General features: G+C 48.1%; 1 protein-coding gene across 1 annotated transcript; it reads left to right on the top strand.

Moving 5' to 3' along the window:
• Positions 1-465: 465 nt before the first annotated feature.
• On the top strand, positions 466-9,732 carry tmc1 (transmembrane channel-like 1; the record flags this gene model as incomplete). The annotated part of the gene is made up of 19 exons (XM_084457478.1): positions 466-471; positions 1,249-1,343; positions 1,905-2,075; positions 2,172-2,262; positions 2,567-2,648; positions 2,799-2,905; positions 3,103-3,201; positions 3,314-3,456; positions 3,846-3,990; positions 4,080-4,274; positions 4,560-4,739; positions 5,144-5,296; positions 5,433-5,561; positions 5,710-5,777; positions 6,029-6,268; positions 6,669-6,794; positions 7,922-8,000; positions 8,671-8,806; positions 9,548-9,732. 19 exons carry the CDS (start codon positions 466-468, stop codon positions 9,730-9,732), a joined length of 2,430 nt encoding a protein of 809 aa, XP_084313604.1.
• Positions 9,733-9,937: the final 205 nt, after the last annotated feature.

Raw genomic sequence — 9,937 nt, forward strand, 5'->3', positions numbered from 1 at the left:
ATGTGAAGGATCTTGAAAGGATCTGCCTAGAGGAACGGTTCCAGAATCCCTCCAAATGTGTTCCTTAACCTCATCGAATATTACAGGAAAAGACTCCATGTTGTTATCCTTGCCAGAGGTGGTTGCACTAGTTGCACAAGTAATAAATGAGGGATGCCAATAATTATGAAAGCTGGATTTTGTTTAAATGTATTTGGTATTAAATACTTGTTATGATTTTGGTTGGTTTCATTGAAACATTAAACTATAAACAACAAAGTACAGTATTTCACACATGTTGGTATATTCAGTTTCTCTATAATCATAATTCATTATATTTTTATGTATTGTTTGTGCATTGCCAGTCAAGAGTGGCAGTAATTTTGGAGCCCACTCTACATGCATTTTTCTCCCCACATTAAAATACTGTTTTAAATACCTCTCTGTCTCTTCATCTCCTCCCAACAGTTAGCATTGGGCTGGAGAATGCAGGTAAGTGGACATGCTGACATCTATCAGTCACGTACACTGCTCTATTTCAGCTTCCTATTCTCTCCCTCTGCAATTCACAACAAACTATTCCAAGTTTGAGACAATAAATAACTTTTGGTCTGGTTTTGTGGCGTTCTAAGAGAGAACACCAGGTCTACCCTTGGTGTCCAGATTCTGATGGACATGTAACTCTGGGTACATTCCAAAACGTAGGGCTCCTGACTTCACTGTGAACATAATCAGGGCCACGTACACCGCCGCCATATTGGAGGGCGTTCCAATCCAAAGTATATAAAAGTCGCCCCATCAAAGGGCCCTGCGTAACGGTCATTTTCAAAGTGAATAGGCAATTGTCTCTTTGCTCCCACGTTTATTTGCGATGTCAAACTCACTTCAGAGTTTTCACTACGAAGGGAGAAACTTCATAGGGTGTAGGGTGTTGGGATTAGTCCTCCCCAACAAAGTACAGCATGTCTCTGGTCTACGTGTTACCTTCCTGCTCCCACGCTGCTTAATATCAGTGTGATTTTCGCTGTTAGGCCCCAGGAAGTGTTGGCAGGTGGCATTGTGTCCAAGTCAGGGAACACTCTCTCCTCTAACTCCCCCGCCCCTCCTCCCCCCTCTCACCCTGCCCTCCTCTCCCATCACACCCCCTGTCTCCCCCCTGTCTCCCCTACGCTCCTCGTCCACCTCCCCCCCCTCGTGACCTGTGTCCCCAATTAGGGGTGGGATGTACACTCACACAACAGCGTCTGAGAGTACACCTTCTCCCCTTAGAGAGACGCCACGCCACGCCACGCCACCGTTGCATGTCTCTTTGTCTCCTCCGCAGGGGGCGAGGAGGAAACCATCAACTGTGACGAGGAGCAGTGGCAGGCCGGAGAGAAGGAGAGAGAGAGGGACAGAGAGAGAAAGGGAGGTGGAAAGAGAAGAAGACATGAATCCAGAGGAGGGGTCTCTAGGGAGCGAGGAGCGAGGGCGGAGGAGAGATCAGAGGCAGAGGAGAGGAGAGGCAGGAAGAGGAGGGGGAGAGGAGGAGGAGGGGGAGAGGGGGAGAGGCGGGATGAGGAGGTGAAGAGTGAAAAGGTGGCCAAGAGCAGGAAGAATCTCAACAACGAAAGGAGGAGAAAACAGGAGCAGCGGGAGGGAGAGGGAGAAGGAGAGGCGAAGGAGAGGAAGAGAAATGGACGCGCCAGAGAAGAAGAAAAGGAGGAGCGTGGGAAAGGAGGAGAGAACGAGCAGACAAGTCCAACGAAGAGGCAAAAGAACAAGAAAAGAGTCGAGACCAGGTAACCACTCTCAGCCATATTGTCCACAAAAAAAGCACCTGAAAAATTCCCAGAAAACACTATCTTTCCAGTACCATAACATACCATTCCATTCTCACGCACGAGAACAACAACATCATAACCAGCAACAAGGTCACTCCCCAGCTCAGAGCAGGAGTCGAGCGAGGAAGAGGAGGAGGAGGAGGAGGAGAAGCCGGAAGTGCTGTCTCCAGAGGACTTGGAGAGGCTGGAAGAGGCGATGGACGAGAGGAAGAAGCTCATCCACACCCTAAGAGGGAAGCCCTGGCCCATGAAGAAGAAGCTCACTACCTTACGGTACTAAGACACACCAACGTGTGTGTGTGTGTGTATGTGTGTGTGTGTGTGTGTGTGTGTACGTGTGGCCCAACGTTTCTTCTCTCTGTGTGGCAGGGAGTCCCAGGAGTTTGTGGAGAAGAATGAAGGAGCTTTGGGAAAGGGAAAGGGCAGGAAGCTGTACGCCTACAAGGTGATGATGGCCAAGGTGAGAGGGGAGGATGGCCAAGGTGAGAGGGGAGAGGGGAGGATGGCCAAGATGAGAGGTGAGAGGTGAGAGGGGAGAGGGGAGAGGGGAGAGGGGAGAGGGGAGGTCCCTGCTTGACAAGCAGGTCGGTATGTGTGCGTTCTCTGATATAACATACTACCGGTTATCTGTGATCCTGACCTGTTCACATCAAGACGAGTGTGTGTGTATGTGTGTGTGTGTGTGTGTGTGAGAGAGAGAGAAAGAGACAGAGAGAGAGAGAGATGGAGCCTGTACCTCATTGTTGAACTGGTTTGTCTATTAGAAATGGATGAAGTTCCAACGTGACTTTGAAAACTTCAAGACCGCTTGCATCCCATGGGAGATGAAGATCAAAGAGATTGAGAGTGAGTATGAGTACTGTTCTGTACACCTTAGCTGTGGACACACACCACCTCCTACTCTCATAGTTCCGGTTGGTCCTCCATGTCATTCATGCCCCATCGTGATTTGAAGGCTTGGTATAAACATGGCTGCTTGTGCCTCATGTCCTCTAGGCCATTTTGGCTCCTCTGTTGCGTCGTACTTCATCTTCCTGAGATGGATGTACGGAATCAACATGATCCTGTTTGGACTGACCTTCGGCCTGGTCATGGTGCCTGAGGTAACCGATGTTTTAATTCAAACATCTTGTTATTGGGATATTCTTTCACATGTTACTGTCTCTGACTTTCTGTCCCTGTCTCTGTCTCTGTCTCTGTCTCTGTCTGTCTGTCTGTCTGTCTGTCTGTCTGTCTGTCTGTCTGTCTGTCTGTCTGTCTGTCTGTCTGTCTGTCTGTCTGTCTGTCTGTCTCTCTCTAGGCGTTGATGGGGAAGCCCTATGGCAGCATGCCCAGGAAGACTGTACCTAGAGCAGATGAGGCCAATGCTATGGACTTTGCTGTCTTGTGGGACTTTGGGGTTATACACTGTTTTTCGTCTGTAACCTAGCCTCTATGGCTGTTTGTTATCAAAAGAACACACAAGGTTGCTGCTGGACTCATGTCTCAAATGTGAACGTTATTTTTCCCAGGGCTACGCTCAGTACTCCGTCCTCTTCTACGGTTTCTACAACAGCCAGCGCACCATTGGCTGGCTCAAGTTCCGATTGCCCCTGTCCTACTTCCTGGTTGGCGTGGGAACAGTGGCCTACAGTTACATGGTGGTCATACGGACGTGAGTAACACGCCAGCGACAGGCGGGTGTGACACCCTGGTCTCTAGTAGTCAAAGTCAAAGTCAACTTTATTTATATAGCACCGTTCATACATGTCGCACACAGTGCTTTACAGAATAAATTAAAAACAGCAGACTAGTAGGCTACGAGGGTGATAAGCTCAAGCCTGTAGACCAGCCTCTGTCAAACCATATTATTCTCAGCCAAAAATACTTTGAATTGATTTGACAGCTTAAAAACACACCCACACAACGCCAGCAGTGCACACATTGAAATGCCCGAGGATAGCAATATTTATTTCCATCGCCGGTTTACACACTGTGGATTTTCCTGCTCCGCCACCTGCTCGCTGAAGTCTCTCGGGTTTGACATTCTGACCCCTGTTCTAGAATGGCCCGGAACGCCAACGAGGTGGGGGGCGGAGACGACAACAGCTTCAACTTCAGCTGGAAGATGTTCACCAGCTGGGACTACCTCATCGGGAACCCAGAGACAGCCGACAACAAGTTTGCCTCCATCACCACCAGCTTTAAGGTGCATACATGGAGTGTATGTGTGTGTGTGTGCACGCGTGTGTGTGCGCGTGTGTGTTCTAATTTCCCCTGGTGTTGCTGTCCTCTCAGGAAGCCATCTTGGAGGAGCAGGAGAGCAGGAAGGATGACAATATCCACCTGACCCGTTTTCTGCGCGTGCTGGCCAACTTCCTGGTTCTATGCTGTCTGGCAGGAAGTGGCTACCTCATTTACTTTGTGGTACGCCGCTCACAGAAGTTTGCCCTGGAGGGACTGGAGAACCACAGCTGGTGGGAGAGGAATGAGGTGTGTGTGTGTGTGTGTGTGTGTTTTACAGTACTGGGTATGTTTCTGTAAAATCTTTGTTTTTAAATTAATTCTATATGTATTTTGGCTGCATGCATGTGAATGTTCTCACATATAGGCCAAAACAATATTTTCACCATCTAGCTAGTAGCTACAGTACGACTCTGTTTTTCAGGTGTACATGGTGATGTCCATTCTAGGCATGCATGCAACAACACAGTGAAATATATGTATATAATACATCTCTATATCTAGAGTTCTCTGTATAATCATCTGTCTGATCAGGTGAACATGGTGATGTCACTGCTGGGCATGTTCTGTCCCATGCTGTTTGACGTCATCAGCGCCCTGGAGAACTACCACCCACGCATCGCGCTGCAGTGGCAGCTGGGACGCATCTTCGCCCTGTTCCTGGGAAACCTGTATACCTTCATCATAGCTCTCATGGATGAGATCAACCTCAAAGTGAGTCCTGGAATAGAAGGTCTTGTCTCAGGACGTCAGTAGTTATGCTGTATGTACCACTACCAAACTAACCAGGCTACGTTATTTATATTTCTTCGTTAATTATCTAATTTATCTGTGATTTTTTCTTGTTACCTTACTATGTATTTTTGTGAAAGAGTAGCTGTAACTATTTGTAACAGCTCTCTCCTAATAAAATAAAATAAAATAAATATTGTTTCATTCCATTACATCAAAAGGCAACATCAATATCAGAGTTGAGTGACAGCTCTGTGGCGTGCATGTGTGTGTGTGTGTGTGTGTGTGTGCGCGCGTACGTGCGTGCGTGTGCGTGTGCGGGTGCGTGCGTGCGTGCATGTGTGTGTGCGTGTGTGTGTGTGTGTGCGTGTGTGTGTGTGTTCCAGAGGGAGGAGGAGGATGTTGTGAAGCTGAACATGACAATCTGGGAGGCCAGTCTGTTTAACGGGACCCTGGCAGAGAACAGCACCTCCCCCCCCCTCACCACACACCCTGCTGACGTCCCCAGGGGGCCCTGCTGGGAGACCATGGTGGGACAGGTGGGACTGTGTGTGTGTGTGTGTGTATGTGTGTGTGAGAAAAAGACCACGCAAGACAGCGAGAGAGAGAGCGCGTGTGCAGTGGTAAGCTGTTTAACCACCACATATTTCTCAGCCGCTTCTTGTCCCACGTCAGGAGTTCGTCCGCCTCATCGTGTCCGACACGATGACCACCTACATCACGCTGCTGATCGGTGACTTCCTGAGAGCCGTACTCGTGCGCTTCCTCAACTACTGCTGGTGCTGGGACCTGGAGGCGGGCTTTGTGAGTGACCTCCAGAGCTTACCACCCTCTTCGCTCTGACACTCGTGATAATGACTGAAAAGGGGTTAATGTAGAACAGGGGTGGGGCACTTTTTTAGGGAATTCAAAAATGGTGAACTTCATGAGCGTCTGTCTTTTTGTCTGCAAGCCCTCCTACTCCGAGTTTGACGTCAGCGGGAACGTCCTGGGTCTGATCTTCAACCAGGGGATGATATGGTAGGAGACCCCTGCTGTGGCCGGATAGAAGAGCCGCGTGCCCGCAGGCAGAGAGAGAAAATCACCCATCATCCCTTCAGTTCTGTCTCCCTTATTTATCTCTCTTCTCCTCCTCCTCCTCCTCCTCCTCGTCACTCTCCCCTCGCTCTCTCCCCACCTCCTGCTCATCCCTACCTCTCCCTACGTCTCTTCCGCGCTCTCTCCTCCCTCCCTCCCTCCCTCCTCTCTCTCTCTCTCTCTCTCTCTCTCAGGATGGGTGCGTTCTACGCCCCCTGTCTGCCTGCGCTGAACGTGCTGCGACTGCATGTGTCCATGTACCTGCAGTGCTGGGCCGTCATGTGCTGCAACGTTCCCCAGGAGAGGGTGTTCAAAGCCTCGGGTTCCAACAACTTCTACATGGCCATGCTGCTGGTCATCCTCTTCCTCTCCACGCTGCCGGCCATCTACACCATCGTCACCATCCCGCCCTCCTTTGACTGCGGACCCTTCAGGTACGGGACGGGGTGGCACACACACACACACACACACACACACACACACACACACACACACACACACACACACACACACCCAAAGAGATGGCCCAGTTGTTGAACGTAGACTATCAATCAATCAATCAATCAATCAATCAATCAATCAATCAATCAATCAATCAATCAATCAATCAATCAATCAATCAATCAGTCAATCAATCAATCAATCAATCAATCAATCAATCAATCAATCAATCAAAGCTTTATTTGTATAGCGCATTTCATACCCAGAGGCAACACAATGCGCTTTACAGAGAACAAGGGAGGTGGGTATACGACCCACCCCTACATATTCCAGATATGGATATATCCATATTCGCCCCTCTCTCCTGTCTCTGCCTCCGCTGTCTCTCTGCAGTGGGAAGAACCGCATGTTCGATGTGATCCAGGAGACCCTGGAGTCGGACTTCCCTGCCTGGATCGGTAAAGTGTTCAGCTACGCGTCCAACCCAGGCCTGGTGCTGCCCTTCCTGCTGCTCATGGTGTGAGTCTGTGGTGCTCTGCTTCAGCAGAGAAGCTCTCCACATCAATCAGGATACTAACAGACGGTGTTTCGAACACATATCAAGCCTAGTCTAAGAATAGGAGATTCAATGTTTTTAGTCTGTATGGGACATTGACCCTATACTGTGTTTATACTTATCTACTTTTATTGGCCATGAGTTTGTCCTAAATTCCAACAAGACAAATGCAGGAAAGGTGTAGTGGGATTGATGCCAGTATAGGTATTCACACTCTTCATGGGGTGCAATTGAAATAGTTGACTCCTACAGTATAAATAACTGAGTATTTGGCTGGATAGCAGACTATCATTCCAGACCCATTTGGAACACCTCACCAAGAAGCTAAGGGGAAAAATAAGATTCCTTTTCAGAAATAACTCCTGTTTTTCTACTGCTAGCAAGGAAATCATTGCAATCAATTATGTGTCTTTGACCCACTTCTTTGAAGCCTCTTGATGCAGTATTATATCATAGTGCTGTGCATGTTATTACTGGTGAGGGGTTTCTCACTTCTCACTGTGTCCTACAGCATATAGCAAAGCTACTTTTAACCACTTAACTAGAACAACATTCTCTTTGATTTATTGTTAACACATTGTCTGGCAAGCTGCCATTATACTTGTCCTGACTTTTGAGTTTTGGAGACATGGAACACCACACTAGGTCACAATCACATATAAGACTAAACAGACCTTGGTGTAACACCATCGCAGGAAAGTCTGCCTTTAGTTTTTATGCACCTGAGAGGTGGAGCAGACTACAGGAGGACTCCCTGCTGGACTTGTCTCTCTGGAGAGGTTCAGGGCTCTGATAGAAGGTGCACTCCATGTCGACTGTACATGTTTTTATAGTCTTGTTTTTATTCTTGGATCTTGTGACTTTGTTTTTTTTTAATTTTATGTTGTTCTGTTGTATCATGGCCCTATTCTGTATGTGTTTTATTGTAATCAGGGCGATTTGAAAAAAATGTCTTCCCTGTATAAATAAAGTTTTCAATTCAATTCAAAATGTATACAAATAATAATAAAAATGAAATACAATTTATAAAAGAATACAAATGAGATATTTATTATTTATTCGTTTTTCTTTTTTTTCATTTTCCTCCCAGTTTGGCCATCTATTACTTGCAATCTACATCCAAAACCTACAAGCAAGCCAACCTGGAGCTGAAGAAGAAACTTCAAACCGTAAGTCTTGATATTTACAGTGAACATTCTATCCAACAGGTCTACCACGGACGATTCTTCCTTTCAAGTACAGTATGACACTGGCAGTGCACTAACACAATTTGTCCACCAGAGAGCAGAAAAGTATCTTTCTTGCCAAGACATCAGCCAATCTAAAAAGAAATGTTCCCATCCCAAATATACTGTACAGATTATTGGTTTATTCCTTAAATAATGTATATATACTTTACTGTACCTATCTGCTGTCAGCCATGTAGTGTCCATATTATTTCTATTTAAAAAATATTAAATGTTTTAAAGAAAAAATTACAGGACCCGAGGTGGGGGGGGGAGGGGGGGGGGGGATCTTTATTCAGCCACACAGGGACATGACACACAGCACACACACCGCCAGAGACCTTCTCGCTGGTACTGGACCTCCTACTGCGCCACTTCGCTGCACGTGAGCGATTTTGGGGTTCAGGGTCTTGCTCAAGGACACTTTGGCACAATGCTGGGAGCTGGGATTGAACCGGGGACCTGACTGCTCTACCTCCCGAGCTATGTGCCGCCATGAAATCCTCTGATGGGCTACTGTAAACTATCTGTAACTATCTGCTGTCATGTAGTTTCTATAAAATTGGGTTCATGTCCAAAGGCAGTGAGTTTTCCATGTATTTTCCTGCTCCAGCAAAATGAAGAGAACAAGAAGAAGAACAAAACAGCAGCTCTGAAGGCAGCCATGGATCTAGAGGAGGCTCGTAACGCAGGGACACAGGCAGCGGAGCAGCAGAGGAACAACAACGCCTCCCAACAGACACACAGGGGTGAGAGCTGGAACACTGAGGAGGACTGAGGACTTCACTGGCATTTATCTAGATACGGTCTCTCTTTCCACTCACCCAGCACTCTATCTCTCTTCCTCCCTTCCTAACTCCCCTCTCTCTTTCTCTTTCTGCCTGTCTCTCATCCTGCCCTCTCTCCCTGTTCCTCTCTCTCACTTTCCCTACTCCCCTGTCTGTCTTTCTCTGTCTCTTTCTGTCTCTCTCTCTTAGTACTCTTCTCTCTAACTACTCTCTCCTTACTCCTCTCTCTCTCTCTCTCTCCCACTACTTCGCTCCCTTCTCTCTCTCTCCCTACTCCTCTTCTCCCTCTATCTCTCTCCCTACTCCTCTCTCTCTCTCTCTCTCTCTCTGTCTCTCTCTCTCTCTGTCTCGCTCTCCCTATCCCCCCCTTCTCTCTCTGTCTCTCTCTCTCCCTACTCCTCTTCTCCCTCTCTCTCTCCCTACTCCTCTCTTTTTTCTCTCTCTCTGTCTCTCTCTCTCTCTCTCTCTGTCTCTCTCTCTCTCTCTCTCTCTCTCTCTCTCTGTCTCTCTCTCCCTATCCCCCCTTCTCTCTCTGTCTCTCTCTCTCTCTCTCTCTCTCTCTCTCTCTCTCTCTCTCTATCCCCCCCTGCTCTCTCTGTCTCTCTCTCTCTCCCTACTCCTCTCAGGAGACAGCGGGGAGGAGCATGGTGGGACTCATAGGGCATCTCACAGTAAGGGTGGACAGCGCCCTCTTCCCCTCAGAGATCCTGGGGGGCGTGTCCCTACCACCAGACCCCCCGCCCCCAGGGGCCAGGCCCACGGAACTCCAGGGCACCTGCCAGGTAACCCACGGCAACCAGCACCCAGAGTGCACCGGGTTCCGAGCTCACAGAGACACTGAGAATGATCGCTGTCACTCCCACAGGTGGGGCCAGAACTGGATGTAATCATGCAAGCACTTTAAGGAAAACACACACACGCACGCACGCACGCACGCTCACACACACACACACACACACACACACACACACACACACACACACACACACACACACACACACACACACACACACACACACATGCACAAACACATACACATGGTCAGAATTACTATTATCAGTGTTCTAATGTCTATAGTACCACAGAGTGTAT

This window comes from Borostomias antarcticus, assembly GCF_949987555.1.
Source record: "Borostomias antarcticus genome assembly, chromosome: 23".
Taxonomy (NCBI): domain Eukaryota; kingdom Metazoa; phylum Chordata; class Actinopteri; order Stomiiformes; family Stomiidae; genus Borostomias; species Borostomias antarcticus.